General features: G+C 29.1%; 1 protein-coding gene across 6 annotated transcripts in view; it reads left to right on the top strand.

Annotated features, from left to right (window-relative positions):
- The window catches only part of LOC111618191 (ecdysone-induced protein 74EF-like), a 103,161-nt gene that overhangs the window by 32,102 nt on the left and 51,026 nt on the right, over positions 1-20,033 (top strand). For all 6 annotated transcript variants that reach the window (XM_023359666.1, XM_023359667.1, XM_023359668.1 and 3 more), the window contains one exon: positions 4,717-4,818. In XM_023359666.1, the coding sequence (XP_023215434.1) occupies positions 4,717-4,818 (102 nt within the window). The remainder of the gene's footprint in view (positions 1-4,716; positions 4,819-20,033) is intronic.

Raw genomic sequence — 20,033 nt, 5'->3', positions numbered from 1 at the left:
GTTTTTAAAGATTTATAATAGTATATATATTTATTATATTTGTAAATTTTACATATGTTGAAATTAAAAAAAAAGTATAATACAATACAACTTTTGTGTTCATTGATGATAAAATTTTGTTGCTCTAGAACAATTTTTTCCGACAAGACAACCACTCTATCCATCAATTTCGTCCCGCTTCATCAATGTTAAAATCTAGTCACCTTACACTAAACACAAAATTATAAAACTTATAGATTGCTTGTTCTATTAAAAGATGCCAATGATATTAACATAATTTAATTTCAAAATCAATTCTCTATAATTAATAGGTAGCTAGTATTAATAATTATTATTAATTTAATAATAATATAGTTTAATAATTAATGTTGACAACAGTATTTAAATAATATGGATTAAATTAAGTACAAATTGATAATTGCTAAAATTATGGTGTTCTGTCTTTGTTTAAATTAGTTTCAGTAATAGGTGAATTAAAATGCTATTCTGTGGATAAGTGCAATGCCATTTACAGTACTTATTTACTTTACAATATAATCAGTTAATTTAAAATCAACTGAAAAGTCACACCTATCCTACTTTTAAATTTATATTTCTTCATTCCTCTTCAACTTATATGGAAACAAGTATTGAAATAAAGAACAGTAATTTTATTGTATTATATATTGTGTTAATTCTATATAATACACTGTTCAAATCACATTAATGTTACAATAGTATGAGGTTTGGTCAGTTCAACACATTAGCATTTTTGGGCCACATGCTCATTGTGAGGATTGAGGAGTCAGTGTGTTTGATCTCTTGGTTAGCACATAGCATTAAAGCACTGAAGTTTTCCAAGCATTTTTCATTCCAAAAATAAATTTAAATTGAATAAACAAAGAAAAATTTAGTAGAAAACATTTGTCTTTTTGATTATTCTACTTAAATTCTGATCTGTAACAACAAATGATACATCTTCCACTGGAATTAATTTAAAATCAAACTAACTATCAGATATCTTGTTGTTTTAATTGAATGTATTAAAAACTTTTTAATATCCTTTAAAAATTTTAGCATACAGGTTATATTTTTTCAATCAAGTTTGAAAAGTAAGAATGATTAATTAATGATAGTATAGTCATGATGGCAATAAAACATTTAAAAATTATCAGTATGTTGATAAATAGAATATTTTAAAATAAAAAGTGATTCAGAATGAAAATTAATAAAGTTTTTATGGATGTCTTGATCTGGATACATTAGTTTCTATCTTTTTGACTGACTATCCCTTATTCAACTGTGTGAAAAGAAAAAAAAAGGATAAAATGCCCTATTAGTGTCTGCAGGATGAGGAAAATTTAATGCAAATAGTCTAAAGAAAGCACCATAGCTCCAAATAAATAAGAAGACTAAAGATTTTTCAAGATATTTTTTTTAATTACTTTTAGTTACTTGCCAGTCTAATGCCAATGTTCAATTATCACAAGTAGTAATGATATTATTATATTTTGTAAATAATTGTAAAGCTTGACAGATGCAAATAATCTTAACCATTTAGAGAGGATGAACCCAACAAAAGGAAAACTTTAACTACTATTAAGTTATCACTCACAACTGACCAGCACTGTTAAAGGTATACCTTGTTGGCTTAATACACATTAATTTACATAAACTCATTAAGAATTATTCAACATCAAACTGGATACCTAATAGTAAAATCTCCACCAACCTCAAAACATAAAGTTTTCATATACTGTATTCATAAATAATTCATTAATTAATGAAAGGTCTTCATCTGGAAATTAGAGCATAATGGAATGTTCGTTGAATCTTCAAACAGGAAAATTTAATTTTGTATCAAATACAATTTAAATTAGCTGTCANACAATTGCAGTTTGATACGCATAATTTTTGTTTAATCTTCTAAAATTTTGATTTTCATTCTCTCATTTGAACCTTTAACTGTGCCTGACTAAGTTACTGTTTTCAAGCAATTTAAGTCTACATTCCTGAATTTTTTATAGCATATATTTATATCTTTTTAAAATTTAAAATTCAAATATTAGATTACATCATTCAGAATTTATCAATATTATAATTTAATATCAAACTTTTCTCTCTCACTTATAATAATTTCAAATTATTAACCTCTCTCTTACTATCCATAAATAATTTATTTTCATGATTTATTTATAAAATTCTTATCTTTTACATTTAGAATATTGTTCTTTTTGCTTATTGTATATATAAATAATTAATTCTTCATTCTAATTTTTGTCAAGTTATAATTTGATGCAGATTCTTGTTGTTTGAATTATATCTAATCTACATATATGAAAATAAATTAAAAAATAATATGAAATATTAATTTATAAGTTCAGTTATACAATTACAATTTAAAGTTATTTTATGTTAATGCAACAAAATAAACTACAGAACCATAAAAAAATAAACTCCAGTATGTAGTTTATTGATGGAATATGTACTAACTTTTTGATCATTGTTCTGAATCTTCAGGTCCTATATTATTGAAGTGGAACACATAAAGAACTTCTTTTTTAACTATTTCAAATACTTAATTTCTCAAATGCAATTTAAAATTTAAAAATCAGTTTGGTACATCTAAAACGTAATAGATTAACTATACAGACTATGGTAAAATTAACATTATTAATAATTTCATGTAAATTTTACCATAGTTTTGTATATTTCCTCTGTTAATATTTTAAATAACTTTTAAAAAATTTTGGAAGGAAAGAATTGTGCCAGTTACACTAGATGAGTCTCCAGTTCAATCTCCTCTTTCAGATATACTTAAACATGGGATAATCATTGTCAAGTACATACAGCACTGGCTGGGGATGCAGATGCTGAATGCATCTCTAGCCTCCATTTTGAGTCCTCTCCTTTTGGAGACCCTGGTTATACAAATAACATAATCAGGGCCGTACCGTGCTATGATACAGAGATGCGGCCGCATCAGGCGGCACCGTAATGGGGCGTCATAAGCATCATTTAAGGTGTGGCATAAGTGGCATTTTGAAGACTTGCATCATACTGAGGAAATCTACCGCACGGCTCTGAACATAATGATGTCGAAACAGAAAAATAATCTAGTATAAATGTTAGACCATGGCTAAAGTTATTTCATTATCAGAAAATGATGTTGTAGCTTGTCAGAAATCAAGAAGAATAAAACAAACAGCTTTAACACAATACTTTCAAAATAAATTGTAAATAAAATTGTAATTGTCGAAAATAAGTGTGTAACACAAAATAAATATAATAGACATGTATGTTAGAGTCTTATTTAAAAATTATCACATTCCTGTATCCAGATTTTTCTAATATTTAGATTGCTACCACTCACATTAGTTTGGATATGGGAGTAATCCCTACTATACCTACATGAAAATTACTTGTTTTTGCATTTTTGAAATACTGTCCTGTTTAATACAAGTGCAGCTCTGAATGAGTTACTTTGGAATATTATCAGAGCAGTAGACCGTGCCCATAGGAGTAAAAAAGTCAAAGGAACCAATAGTCTTTGGCAATTATTAGAATATTGGTGATTACTACAGGAATTGGGGTTGTTTATGAAATTTAAATCAGTGATGTCAACTTTAGAATGGTTAAGGGTGAGAAATTAATAAGCTGATTATTGGAAGACCAGAATTTTGTAAGTCTTCAATAGTTGTCTTAGGAATGAGAAGAAGACTGAAATTGTAATATTTAAAATTTAGTATATATTTTTTCCCAATGAGTGTAAAATAAAATAATTTTAAAATATAAATAGTTTGTTATTTTTAATAAGAACATTGGTTTTCTCAAAATTTAATTTTTTGTGAATAAAACCAGTATATTACATAAAGATTATAAGTTACATTACATAACTAAAATCTCATTATTGATGAAATAAATTGTTAGGTCTTGTATGTCAGTTTGTATTACTTCCAAATTCATGGACTTTGAGTTTCATTGATTTATTGATGTTAGTCATATCTGATGGCAGTTATATAGTAGTGTCACAGTGTGGCAGTACTTCTCCCCATAGTAGTTAGTTTCTTGGACTGGCAGCACTGTTTCTCGCTGCATTTGAATTTGTAACAGTCGTACATTTTAGATACGAATAAAACCTTTTGTTTATACTACAAGTTACATATAGTTACTAAAGAGATTCTGCATAAGAAACTGAGTAACACGCTGGATCTGGCCTGCAGACCATCAATGATCTTTGCATTTCAGAAAGCACTGTGGAAGAGAATAATAGACAGGTCTGTATATTCAACTCTAAATCATTACAACTTCTTTTCATATGATATCTCCAGAATATAATGTATAGAACTGGCACGAAGATTTGGAGGAATATGGAAATCTTTGCTTGTCTGGGAAATACTCTTCAAATGGTGGTGAGAAATTTTGGGATAAGATTGCAGAAGATCAAGATTGAAGTTGAGAAGAAACATATTAAACACATTATTATATAAATAGTGTAAAATGCTAATTTGAACAATATTTGAGTAAGATTTGTATATCTTGTCATTCAGTTGGAATAAACTTGGTAGGCAGATTTTGGACCTCCCCACATTAGTTGATCTTTAAGAAAAAGTTGTAAATATGAAAAATATTATTTTAGCATAAAAGTATTTTTATAATAAATTGTTTATCTAGATAATAGTCATTTTACATTTTATATGTTTTTATAATTTTTCTAAAATTAAACTTTTATTTCAGGTGAAAAGACAGGATGACACCAATTTGGAGATGCCATTTATACCTGATGATTCACTCTGGTGTCAAGATGCCTCAGGGAAAATAGTGGATTTATCATGGCTGGTAAGAAAATTTAAAAGCTAAAATATTAAAATTTAGATTATACAAGATAATTAAATACATGAAAGATGTTTCAAAGTATCATTACAAGCTGAAAGGAAACAATTTACAAAGTACAAACCTTACCGTTTTTTTTTTTACATTTTTAGCAGAGAAATTAGGTTTTAATACCATACATTAAAAACATTTTTTGGCCATTAGATTTTTGGCAAGCATGGAAATAATTTACTTTTTAAATGATACATTGTTTATGAAAAAAACTTAGGAAATAAAAAGTAAAATATACTGGGTGTTCACTTAAACATCTTTCCAGCATTGCACAAGTGTATGCATATGATACGTGTTTGTTCCAGTGCTGAAAAAATAGCTATGTAATTAACTATCCAGAGGCAAAATATTAATTCATTTAAAAAACTACAATAATAAATTAATGCATTCAGTAAAATAAAATAAATGATTCAACAAAAGGGACATGTTGAAATTGCATAGTAATTCAGCAACAATATGTAAATTTTTCAAACAGACCAAGATGCAAATTACAAAAGCAGTCTTGATTAATCATATTGCAAGACATAATGCCAATGTTTTTTTAAGAGCCAATATGATGCTGTTTGAGTAGATGATAGAGTTCAGCAGCAATGCTTTATACTCATAAACAGTGCTGTGAAGTGGTTATTCTATACGCAGGAATGAGACAAAATGCAAGAGAAGCAGCATGTAGATTTAATGAGCATTTTCCACCTGCTCCAAGCCAAATGCATACAATTATTTTGAGTGTTATTGTAAAGTACTATTTGATTTTTATATGACACGGAACTATGTGCCAGTAAGGCGTTCGGGACTATCGCTGAACTTTACGACCGTTAACCTAACGCAGTGGTTCTCAACCGGGGGTACATGTAAATCGAGTGTAAATCGAAGGGGTATATCTAGCTTTCATTATAAAATGGCATAACAATTTACAGCAAATTGATTAACATATGCCATTTTATAATGAAAGTTAAATGTACCCCTTCGATTTATGCTCAATGAGATAGGGGCTTTTTATGTTTTTACTGGACTACTGGTATTAGGAATAACGAGGCCTGGATCGTACCCCCACCATGCAATGTGTCACTGCATGTGCACATTACTTAATATTTAGCAAATTTAGATGTTACATTTGTTACAAAAATTGAAAGATTCTTGTATTGTTCTGTACGTTATAAATTCGCAGCCATTTCAAGGTCAGTATACAATTATAATCTCTATTTAAGGCACTAACAAATATAGTTAACTTTGTAAAATACAGTGCGTTAAATACTAGACTTTTGAGGCAGATTTGTACTGAAATGGGTAATGATTACAACTGTCTACTATTTTATATAGAAGTGTAGTACCTGATTAAATTTCTTATTATTTACATAAAATAAGTAATCCAGTTTTAGTTATAGTTAGTTAGAGTTGTTTTATGGCGCTTGGTTATAAGGGCTGTATACATCTAACGTAGTAATTATAAAATTTACATACAAAGGTATAAGGGGTACTTGAGAAACAACTAATGGGCTAATGGGGTACATTAACAAGAAAGATTGAGAACCACTGACCTAACGGGTACTTTATGCGGGTTAGCGGTTAGTACGCCAGGCCTTGGCGTATGCGTGCTCTGGAAATAACTATGTACATGGATCAGTAAGAAACTCAAATATTTAATGTTAACTCAATTATTCATTATGTACAAATTAGTAAGAATCAAAAACAATTTATTCAAGGAAAAGAAACAATTCGAAAAACACGACAAAAATAATGCAATTTACTTACTATAACTTATGAACTATTCCCCTTGGAACTCGACAATATCAATCAATTAAACTAAGTACAACAAATCTTACAAAGCTATGATCCTATCTGTCACCTCAATACTAGGAACCTTTTTCCTTTATCCACTTTTCCTTTGAACCACTCCTATCGCTATCCTCAGACTTGCTCTCAATCTCTCTCTGGAATTCACCTCACTCTATCCCTGGCTGGGGCTCACCTCACTGTTTTCTCACCTCACTGTTTTTACCAGAGAAAACATTGAGTTTTCCCTCGTGAAGCTACAACTTCACTCATATACTCGGATATTGGACAATTCCACACACTTCTTCAGTTCATCTTCTCTCTTTGAGCACCAGATTAAAAGTGATTCTTCTTCATTTTGTATGCCCTCAGATAACCTCTCACATATTATTGAAAGATACTAAGAAAATTTGATTAATTCAAAATTCAAGTATTCAAATAATACTAATAAAAATATTTTAAAAAAAAATTCATCTCACATTTTGTAATAATATTTTGTGGGATAGCCAGATGATTAATGACCATGCCCAGGTTAGAACTTCAAAAATTTTCCTGGGCAATTTAATGTGAACATGTTGGTCATCTTTCTCACAATGTGGTCATCATCCCTTGTGAGCTTAGTTGTGAGCTTGGCCAAATGAAGATAGCTTTAAAAGAATAGTTTTTAACATTGATGACTAGAAATAGTTTAAAAAGCATAATAATGGTACTATTTTATGAATAAAAAGTTGAAAAATACTTAATGCAAGACCGTTTAATAGATTCGATTTTGTAAATTATTTTAATGTTGTTGTCANTCAATTTGTATTTTATGACAATAAGTTTTTTTTTTTTTATTTATATTAGTCACACATTGATATCGCAATAATAGATAAAATAATATTTTAAAATTAATGACTCTTTCTGCATTGTGGGCACAGACTTTTCAATCAAGTATACAATGGGGCAGCCAGATATGAGGAATAAGACCAGATGTAGCTGGAATGGATCATTCTCAAAAATTAATCTGATGTTTTCCAACTCATTTGGATTTGTTCTCAGGTCCCCAGAGCAGAAGGCTGATACCTTAATCGCTCAGCCAGCTGTCTGCCAAACAGTTTATTTAAAATTTTATTATTATGTTAAATATCATTTTTGTTTACAATCAGTTTGATTATTCAGATTAATTACTAAGATGGAAAGCATTGAGATAGTTGTTGAGATTTAGTAAAATCAATTCCTGAAACCTCAGATAATAATAAAAATAAATAAATGTAGTTACATAAAAGTCTTTCAGTAATTCACAAGAATTCACTGAATGTATAAATGTGTATANAATTCCTGAAACCTCAGATAATAATAAAAATAAATAAATGTAGTTACATAAAAGTCTTTCAGTAATTCACAAGAATTCACTGAATGTATAAATGTGTATAAAATATTTAATTATGCAAATGAAACATTAACGACATTATACATTAAGATTTTGACTTGAATATTTGTCAAAATAAATGATTTCATTAAAAAAAGGAGTTACTTCTTATAAATCAAGTGATATTAAATATGTTTCTGATGAATATTCAAGTGATTATAAGCATAAATAATAAAATTTATCTTTTGATTAGTCATTTACAGTAGGCCCAAATATATTCATCAAATTAAATGAAATAGAAGGAACTAATTATTTCTTCATTATAATCTAAAATTTACAGTGTTTGAAGGATTTATCATACAGCCACATAGTTGCAAGCTTGTAGGATACATTATTACATCATGTAAAAATAATATGGTGTGATGATGTGTCTTAAGCTCCATGCATTTGGTATTTGCTGTATAATTGTCTATTCGTTCCCTTTGATTTGGCACAATACAACAAGGAGTAGGAAATGGTGATTGCCAAATATTAGTTATGAGTAAATACATCCACGCTACTTGGTATCGGCCAAATGTTTGCTCGGCAAATGGCAAATATGAACGCGTTGAGTCGGCTTTACGAGGCTTTAGTGTTTTGGAAAATACGGACTTTATGGCCACTATGTGTATAAGATTGCATCAAGTTAATGATGATGCTGATAATAAATTCGGTAGACAGTGGATTATGTACGGATCTGATATGTTGTGGCCTACTTGAAACATGGGGTAGCAATTTATTTGGGGCTTTACAAAAGAAAATTTCTCACTTCTGGTTTCATGACAATTCAAGATGTAAAGTAGTCCCAGATAGCTTATTATAATGACATCTGGATGTCAACATAGAAAAAGAAATTTATAAGAATGTGGGAATAATTACTTTTTTCAAAGAATGGAAAAGAGCATTTAGGTAATTTGTAGCTGGCATGATACAATATTGTGTACAAAATCTCTAGTATCATGTATCAATAACAATTGTTAATATAAATTTCGGCATTTCTGCATATACTAAAATTGTATATGGGGTGAATTGTAACTGTTTTTAATAAAAGCATAGGTGTATTCTACATCTAAAAACTAAATGTCTCAATAAATGTAAATCTTAAAATTCATGGGAAAGGAGTTAAAGTATATTTTAGTTTTTGTGCTAAAAATAGATATGCATTGAAGCAAGAGGTATTTTGATTAGAAATTTCCTGTGTATAGGAAAGATATGCATTGTAGCAAGAGGGTATCTTTAATGGAAATTTCCTCAAAGATGAAGAAGAAGAGATGAACCAATCAGTTGGTTAGTTAGATCCCTTGATTTTTATTTTTGGTGTAATTTGAATTCCTTTGTCTGTTCACTCCAGTTCAGCTAGAAGAATGGGTCAAGAATGTGTACAATGGTATTAGATATCAGCCTGAAGCAAGCATTTCAACAGTTGCTATGTTGAGAAGGGCAGTCACTTTAATCATCATCTCTGATGTAAGGAAGTAAAAGAAAATAAACGAGCAATTATTTATTGTGGCATTGTCACAATGATTTGTGACAAGCTGAAATTTTTAATCATATTTTTAATTTATTTAATTTAAAATATATGCTCTCCACCTCAAATTAATAGCGTCTTGCCTCTGTGCATCATACTTTACCTGCTAGTGATAGAGTTGTGCTAGTTATCTATCTAACTCCTTTCAGGGAGAAATTTTTGAATTAAAATAATGTGACTTCCAGTTTGCATCGGAAGTTCATATATAGTTAATCAGGGCCTCCTGTCCCTAAGCTTTCCATGACTTTCATCTATCTCTGTTCTCAAGATTAAGGAAGAGCAGACAGACAGGCAGATGGATGACAGTGAGAATTTATAGATTTATAATTTTTTCAAATTGCAGCCCAAATAGGCTATAATTCTTTTTCTATGGATTTTATGGTTTATGTTTATTGGGACAACTTTAATTTTTAGGGTGTAGAATACACGTATATGCATTTATTACCAGGCCCACACTGTATACAAAAGTTTATTTAGAAATTTGGGAGATCAATTAAAATATATTTAAAAAGGTATATATATATATATACCTTTTTAAACAAAAGTTTATCCTTTTTAAACAAAAGTTTATTTTTACAGAATACAAGGTAAGTTCATCAAACTAAAACAGTTTTATATGGAACCATTTTACTAATATATAATTAATAATGACAAATTACAATTGAGTATAAAGTTCACAAAAATACAATTAGTTTTAATAATTGATCTATTAAGGGTGAAAAAGAACCTGGAAAAAAAAATCTTTAAGTCAATGCTAATAACTTACAACACTTTGAAGATATCACTTGCAGCTGATGAGCCCAATTAAAGCATATTTTAATAGCTTTGCACTTTTCTTTTGTAATACATTACTGACAATCACAGGAGGATTTAGGTTTTTCGGGGCCAATGGCTTATTGAAGTCCAGTGGGGCCCCATTTTTATTAAACCTAACCTAACCTAACCTATTAACTATTTTTTACTATACAATAAGTGCACATTGTTAATGAAAAAGTATTAAAAATTTATGATGATAATTCAATTTTTGTTGGCCCTTGACACTTGGGGGCCCAGGGCTTAAGCCCTATTAGTCCCTATGTAGATTCACCCCAGCTGACAATTTATAAATTTATAATAAACAAACTTTAAATATTACTTTATGATAAATATAAGACTTGAAAAGCCACTTATTTATTTTATGATAAAATTTGTAGTGTTCTATTTCAGTACATTCAAAAAAGAATTCACACAAATATATGCATAAATATATATTGCAAACTGAGATATCATTTTTCCTTTATTCTGGCTCACTCCAATGATATTACACAACTACAAGCTGGCACTCTCTAGCATTAGTCAAATAGGCTTTCACTCACTGCATAATTGTGTTAAATACTTTAGAGAACCTTATAGAATCTTGTTTTAATGAATCCTGGAAAAACAGATTTTTTTCCCAAGTCTAGCCAAATCAATGCAATATACAGGAAGTAAATTGCATTGATTTGGCTGGACTTGGGCATAACTGTAACCCAGACTAACAGATTTTTTCTAGTCCCATCTATTATAAACTTTGTTTTTTCAATGTTTAGTTAATATTTGGGTGTTTCTGGGAATTTATATAGTTTGATGGTGCAATTGTTACCTCTGGAGAGTCAGCAGGCTGATATGTTTGAGGACAGCTACCTAGTGAATGTTCTGATGCTGGTTCAAGTATAGTGACAAAATTTTGTGAGACCATTGAGTCTTTCCAATTCATGAGGACCTTCCTGACAAGTTTCAGCATAAATTAACAGGCTGTAGTACATGAAATTGCTAATTTCAAGCAGTTATTGTATTCAATAGGCAGAAAAGTGGCATTAATACAAACCAAGGTTCATGAGCTTTTTAACAAATCATGAAATCAAGTGAAGTTATAATGAGCATACATAATTTCCCTTTTTCTGTGCTAACGATATATACAGTTTATGGGAGTATATATCTTATATAGGAGTTCACTGTATTGAAGAAAGGATGTTGTATAGTCAAATGTTTTAAATACATACTATAGTGTTCGTAAAAGAAACATTATTAGATTAAATGAGAATTATATATAAATTTATTAACGATGTAGACTATGAAAAAAACAATTAAAAAGTATTTAGTTTAATAATGGAGTTAGTTTTGTGTTAAATCATTTGTAATTTTCTTTAATTTTTATCATTTATAATATTCAACTTTAAAAATAACTGATTAGATTCTGATTTTCTTTGTTAACTGACTTCTGATGATAATTTATTGCCTCTGTTTTCAAAATCAAATAATGTAATTAAAGATGAGATTTAACAAATTTTTTTTATGACTAGCATTATTATTATTATGTTTATAAATATGGTAATTATATTATAAAAATAATTTTTTTAAGGAAGTTATTATGATATGTGTTGTTCTCCTATATGGAGTGGAATGGATTCAAAGCTTTGAAGAGCTAAACTTTTTGTGAATGGCATGGGTTTTATAACTTTGAGAAACATTTCATTTTTTTTCCTGTCTTTTCCTTTGGAGTTATATCTACTTAGAGGTGATATTAAAAGAAAAGATAGAATAATTAAGTTCTGTGCTGAACCTGTGCCAACACTGGCAATCTAGGATCTCCAGATATGACCTAAATTTAAATTTTGATTCTTATTACAGTAATGAGTTTATAAAAGATTGGGGTTTGGAGCCCCCCTGTTTGGTGGGAGCCCCAGGCAATTGCCCTTTTTGCCAATAGGATAATGCACCACTGTATTTCGGTGGTTCTCAACCTTATTGAGCTATGTCACACTCACAAATTTTGATGGTACACCAATGAGCCAATGTCAAAGATGCCCTTATATATAGGTAAGTTATAAATGAAACACAACATTGAAGACTGCTGGTTGTCAGGGGCGCCGCTAGCTGTTTGAACGCCCGTGTGCAATACCGATTATGCCGCCCCCTGTTTAACTACGATTACCTATGCTGAGCTTGCCAGAAAGGCTCTTTGCCGCCCCCTGGACGTGCCGCCCGCGTGCGGTGCACGCCTTGCACTCCCGCTTACGGCGGCCCTGCTGGTTGTTATATAAAAAATATATAAATAATAATAATGTAATAGACAAAAATTAACATTTTGGAATTTTGTCACACTTCTATAAGTTCCTATCAATTGCTGCAGCAGTGATTGAGAACCATTGATCTATTTGTTTATCAGTGTAAAAAGTAACATTACTTATCAATGATCTTAATTACTTCATTTTAAATTAGTTATCAATTGCTTTTAATTTGAATTTTAGTAATGGAAATAATTGTAAACATTTTAACCTATTAAAATGGATTTCAGTATAAACTTAAATTTCTAAACTTAATTAGCATTTGATAATTCTGGGTTACTCTCTTCTGTTTATTGTATCTTCAGGTTCCAAAATGTTGAATGTAGAGTTTACCAGTGAAACAGGCAAGTTATAATCATTATAAAATACTGAATACAAAAATTCCTGCATATTTCATATTTTCAAATTTTTCATTTTTCTGCATGATTATATATCCCTAATTGATTAGATTTTTAATTTGTTTGTCTGTAATTATATATTTTCTTTTTAATTTATTGCATTTTATTTTAAAAGCATGCTTTAAATTTTTACACGTAACTAGATTGGTCTTTATAATGTTTTGATTATTCTATATATTTATCGTTTATCATTAAAGTATTATCATAACATATATCTGAGAAAATAAAATACTTCATAAATTTGAATTATATGGATAATTGCTTTAATTGAAACTGTACAGCAGATGTGTCCAAATGTTGTTATGATAAGAGCCATGTACTGCATATCAGAAATGTATAAGAGCTGCATTCTATATTGGAACAGTATTTTATATATAACCTATAGAGTATATCATCAACATCATCCATTGTCAATCCACTGCTGGATAAAGGTCGCCTCTAATATTTTCCATTTTTTCCTACACAATGCTTTGGCTTTCCAATTTACATCAACCACTATCTTTATTTTGTCACTCTATCATACTTGGGGTCTTCATTTTGGATGTTTGATCCTTTGTCGGTATTAGATTAAGATATTAGTCTATCTGTTGTCTTGTCTTTTAGCAATGTGTTTGTTTGCCCATTGCCATTTTGAACATTTGATTCTCTCAAAGATGTATATTTTTGTTTGATTTCTTAGCCAAGTGATTTGCTTTCTGTCTCTTTTCATAATTCCTGACATGCATTTTTCCATACTACTTTGTGTTGTCTGTAGCCTCTATATTGATTTGCTTGTTATTGTCTATGTTTTTGCTTCATAGATAATTTCTGGTAGAACACATTGATTGAATAGTTTTCTTCTCAGGCACATTAACAGGTTGCTTTTTAGAATTATGCTATTGTTGCCAAATATATACATGCAGAGGAATAGCACAACCAAATTTGGATCCCTATTCCTAAATAATAAGGGCTAGGAATCTATATACAGGAGCTTCAATAAGTGTCTGTAAGAGCTGCAGTTTGGCCACTATGGCTAATATAGGAGAAAAGCTATTGAAATCATTTTCAACCTTCACATCTCCTTTGAGCTTATTGAAAAAGTATAACTTGTAACAATGTCATTTTATTCTTTAATTATTCTTCTTTTGATAAGTCTGAAAGTCAGAAACATATCCAAATATATTGCAGTTATGATAATTCATTAAAAAACAAAAATTCCATCTATTTTACATAGTGGCATTTGGATATGTAATGGCATAGAATGTGAAGTAAGCATTAGTCTTACTTAAGTTGGATGTATCTGTGTGTATCCACTAATATAATAGAATAGTTATGTGTTGTTACATACCTTATAATCAGGAAATATCGAGATTAGATTAAGACACCTTAGACGTCCATCAATGCAGTTATTCTATTGTATTATGAAAATTTTCCAATTGGACACGAGTTGATTAGGTTTACAGGTAAAGATGTCTTTGTAAATTGATCAAAGAAAATTTATACATGTGTATTTTCAGTTATGAGAAGCATATGGTCTGTCTGTTTCTTCTTGAATATATTTCTATTGATGATGATGTGATAGCCAGAAATGCTTGTGTAGTTACAGATTGAGTCCTGTTATACTGTAGTTTCAGTTAAAACAGTTAATCATATATCTTCTATATGAAAAACTTTTTATAAATATAACAGGATTATCCAGATACAAATAAATGAATTAACCAATACAGTGTTCATCAATATACATAAATGTTCTACTTAACAAACCCATACTCAAGTTGTATTTTACATAAGTTGAAAATATCTTGGTAATTAATAGCTACTGATAAAAATTACTTTGATAGAAAGCACAATTAGAAAACAAATAAGAAAATCAGAAATGTAAATAATGAGTTTGTATANGAATACACATATATGCATTTATTACCAGGCCCACACTGTATACAAAAGTTTATTTAGAAATTTGGGAGATCAATTAAAATATATTTAAAAAGGTATATATATATATATACCTTTATATATATATGAACTTACCTTGTATTCTGTAAAAATAAACTTTTGTTTAAAAATGTATATATATATATATATATATACCTTTTTAAACAAAAGTTTATCCTTTTTAAACAAAAGTTTATTTTTACAGAATACAAGGTAAGTTCATCAAACTAAAACAGTTTTATATGGAACCATTTTACTAATATATAATTAATAATGACAAATTACAATTGAGTATAAAGTTCACAAAAATACAATTAGTTTTAATAATTGATCTATTAAGGGTGAAAAAGAACCTGGAAAAAAAAATCTTTAAGTCAATGCTAATAACTTACAACACTTTGAAGATATCACTTGCAGCTGATGAGCCCAATTAAAGCATATTTTAATAGCTTTGCACTTTTCTTTTGTAATACATTACTGACAATCACAGGAGGATTTAGGTTTTTCGGGGCCAATGGCTTATTGAAGTCCAGTGGGGCCCCATTTTTATTAAACCTAACCTAACCTAACCTATTAACTATTTTTTACTATACAATAAGTGCACATTGTTAATGAAAAAGTATTAAAAATTTATGATGATAATTCAATTTTTGTTGGCCCTTGACACTTGGGGGCCCAGAGCTTAAGCCCTATTAGTCCCTATGTAGATTCACCCCAGCTGACAATTTATAAATTTATAATAAACAAACTTTAAATATTACTTTATGATAAATATTGAATTCATAAGAAGTTTATTAATAATATTTTAAAATTAATGACTCTTTCTGCATTGTGGGCACAGACTTTTCAATCAAGTATACAATGGGGCAGCCAGATATGAGGAATAAGACCAGATGTAGCTGGAATGGATCATTCTCAAAAATTAATCTGATGTTTTCCAACTCATTTGGATTTGTTCTCAGGTCCCCAGAGCAGAAGGCTGATACCTTAATCGCTCAGCCAGCTGTCTGCCAAACAGTTTATTTAAAATTTTATTATTATGTTAAATATCATTTTTGTTTACAATCAGTTTGATTATTCAGATTAATTACTAAGATGGAAAGCATTGAGATAGTTGTTGAGATTTAGTAAAATCAATTCCTGAAACCTCAGATAATAATAAAAATAAATAAATGTAGTTACATAAAAGTCTTTCAGTAATTCACAAGAATTCACTGAATGTATAAATGTGTATACCAGTATAGCATATACTGTATATTGTGGGAAATCGTAAGACTTAGAGGTCTTGCTAATTGTAAGTGTAGGTGAATTACCACGTGGGAAAGGATGCCAAGAAACAGTTTTTTGTTCTTTCATAAGTTTATATATATATATTCGTACAATTACACTAAGGTCCACTGGATACAATGGTATACACATAAAATGTTCTCACCGTTACAATATCATAGTTCTAGGTGTTTCACTCCTTGTAATCCAAATCCGCTTCGGGAACAAAGAAAAACTAATTCACAGTAGAAGGAGCACTTTCACATTCACCAACCCCTCTAAATCACTCGGCACGAGAGTGTCCCCTAACCGGTCAATGTCCGTCTTAAATACCTCCCCTTTTTCACCAGGTTGCCAACCCCTTTCCCCACGGCTGAAAAGTAGCCAAAAAAAAAAAAAAAAAAAAAAAAAACTATACGACACGTATAAGGCAGAGGGCTGCAACCACACAATATATACAGTATATTTTATGCTATGGAAAAAGCATATCAATAAGAAGTTTATTAAATATTTAAGTTTCTTTGTCTTCAAAAAAAATTATATCAAAAACTACCAGATTTTTCTACATCAATTTAACATGTACGGTATACTACTATATTTAATAAATGCTAGAAGGTAAGCAGATGGATGCTACTGTATATATTCAATACTGTATATTAAACAAACATCCATAAATTGTTTGCATTCAATGATCATTCTAACCTTAATTATTAGATTTGTTAATTTAATTGAATGATATAATAAAAAATATATTGCAATTTGATTATTTTGCATGTAAGTTAAAAGTGTTTGTTACAAACGTATGTATGACACTTATTTTGATGTAATGATTACTGTGCATTCATACAGAAGTTCTGCATATTCAAAATTAATCACATTATTAATAAATTCTTCTATTAAATTTTTAATGGGAAATATTATAATTAATATACTATCAAAACATTTAATTAATTAAATGATAATTTTGATAGACTATTAATTAAATTTCAAATTTGTGATTAGCTAAATTTAAATGTTTTACAATAAATAAACATGGTGATGAAGATGATTCGTCCTTTTATATTTAGAGTAGCATCCATCCTAAATTCCATCCAATCTCTTAAGTTTTCAAGCCATTCTGTTCTTGATTGGTCTCTCTCTCTCTCTTCCTGCTCTTCCTTTAGTATTAGTTTAAACAACCATCTTTAATCTATCTATTAATAACAATATAAACATTTTTATCTACATTTATAGGCCATCTTTAGATCCAAAGTATAGAACAAAAACAGAATATCATGTGTATAAATTCAAACAAAAACAAATATACATTTAAATCAAAAATTTACATAGGTTATTTAATTAAATTAATCACTGAATTAAAATTATTGTTTTACTCTATTCTAGAGTTGCCAACTTTCTTGTGCAAAAAAAAAGGCATTGCATGGACACTGTACAACAGAGGACAAAGTAATTTGTTATAAACATTTTATGATTAACTTTAACATCATAAAACATTAAATAGATAATAAATAAACATTTAAAGTCAATGTTTGAATTACTATCAACTGTTTGCACAAAACCATCCTAACTGAACCCCTGAATTTTAATTGGTTGTTTCACCCTAATAGCAGTGCTTTTTCTCTTTATTATGGTGAGTAATAAAGACAAAACTATTATTTTAAAATGAAAAATGAGATATTGGAATATTATGTGCTGGAAACATTTCAGAGATAATAAAGTAAAATTAAATAAAAAAAACAAACAACTAAAATTGTACTCAAAAGGAAGATAGGAGGACAACACAGTTTAACGGAGAACAGTTAGTAACCTTACTCTATTCTAATGATCTAATCAATCAGATCTTGACATTTTTACTGTCATCCGTATGTCTGTCCTTTGTTAATCTCAAGAATGGAGTTTGATAGATGAAAATTAAGACCAGATATGTAAAGCATAGGGGTTGGAGGTTCCAATTAACTATATATGAACTTCCAGTCTGGACTGGAAGTCACATGATTTTTTAAATTAAGAGATGATTAAAAATTTCGTCACAGTAATTCAATTTTAGTCGTCCATGGTCCTATTGTATTAAAGTAGTGTGATAACTCTCAAAGATTCCTTCAGCTACATTTGGCAAAACCTGTTTCTTTTATTCGTTTCAAAGCACACTAAACTAAGATGACCAGCATCTTGCTTATGGTGGGTCAGTCCTGATTTTTAACAATTTGTCCCGCGTCCTGCAGTGTTTTAAAAAAGTCCCGAAAGAACAAGGTCAATAAATCGTGCAGATTTCATGAATCATGTCAAAAAGTTCTATAGTAACTGCTTAGATTATTTAGAAGAGTGGACGGTACATTACAATAATATTGAACATTTTCATTGGGTTATATTAAAACAACAATTTAATTGGGAAGATGTGCAAAAATCATTCGATCACATTAGTCAACATTTTCCAGAGAATAATATTTCCAAAAATGATCTTTTTAATGAGTAATCATTATTAAAACAAATTATATTGATAAGGAAAAGATTAAATTGTGGGCATCGGCAAAAATCTCAACACAGAACAAATGGTTAGAAATATTTCATCATTTTGAAACAAACTAGGTTCCATACAATAATGCATTAAAAACTGTGGAATACGTGCAGTCCTTACCAGGAAATAATGCTGCGACTGAACACATTTTTTTCTACTGTAAATAAAGTGTGGACATCTGATAAATTACAGTTAAATGTTGAGACTTTGAAAGCCATATTATATGTGAAATATAATTTAACAAGTTCTTGCAAAAAATTTCATGACATTTTATAAACAGCAACAGCAATNATACTAAGAAAATTTGATTAATTCAAAATTCAAGTATTCAAATAATACTAATAAAAATATTTTAAAAAAAAATTCATCTCACATTTTGTAATAATATTTTGTGGGATAGCCAGATGATTAATGACCATGCCCAGGTTAGAACTTCAAAAATTTTCCTGGGCAATTTAATGTGAACATGTTGGTCATCTTTCTCACAATGTGGTCATCATCCCTTGTGAGCTTAGTTGTGAGCTTGGCCAAATGAAGATAGCTTTAAAAGAATAGTTTTTAACATTGATGACTAGAAATAGTTTAAAAAGCATAATAATGGTACTATTTTATGAATAAAAAGTTGAAAAATACTTAATGCAAGACCGTTTAATAGATTCGATTTTGTAAATTATTTTAATGTTGTTGTCAAAATATTTTATTAAAGAAATAAAATTAACAATATTAACAATTTAAAAATGTTTTATTAAGGAAATAAAATTATCATTAATGAAGTTATAAGCATATTAATTTAATATTTTGATGCTATGTGTATTGACTTTTTACATTTTATATTAAAATTTGAAATATTTATATTTTCTTAGAAATCTTAAAAATTATTCTATTTTATAGTATTGTCTCCAATTTCACCAGTTACTGTATTTCCATTTTATTTGTGCTTCTGCTTGTGTAATGTCTTGTTAAACTAAGAACATACACACAAACTAAACTTAAATAATTAATAATTTACATGAATAATAACAATACTAAACACGAAACATAAATTAGTATAATATAGTATTAACGTAACATTAAAAATAATTTATATTAAATAAATATAAGGGCAGTTTTTTTCAAGCTCTGATGCTCCATAAAACAAAGACAAGTGTAAATAACAAAATGAATTTATTACCAAAAGTTATGGTTACTTTTCGACATAATCACCGTGAAGATTGACAAATTTGTCATATTTGTGGACGAGCTTTTCCATCCCCTTGTCGTAGAATGTTGCCGCCAGTGAATTAAGATGGCCTTAACAACA

This window comes from Centruroides sculpturatus, unplaced genomic scaffold, assembly GCF_000671375.1.
Source record: "Centruroides sculpturatus isolate CEXI.00-Female unplaced genomic scaffold, Cexi_2.0 scaffold257, whole genome shotgun sequence".
Classification (NCBI taxonomy): Eukaryota; Metazoa; Arthropoda; class Arachnida; order Scorpiones; family Buthidae; genus Centruroides; species Centruroides sculpturatus.
Note: the sequence above shows the minus strand (reverse complement) of the source record. Positions and strands in the feature narration are given on the sequence as shown.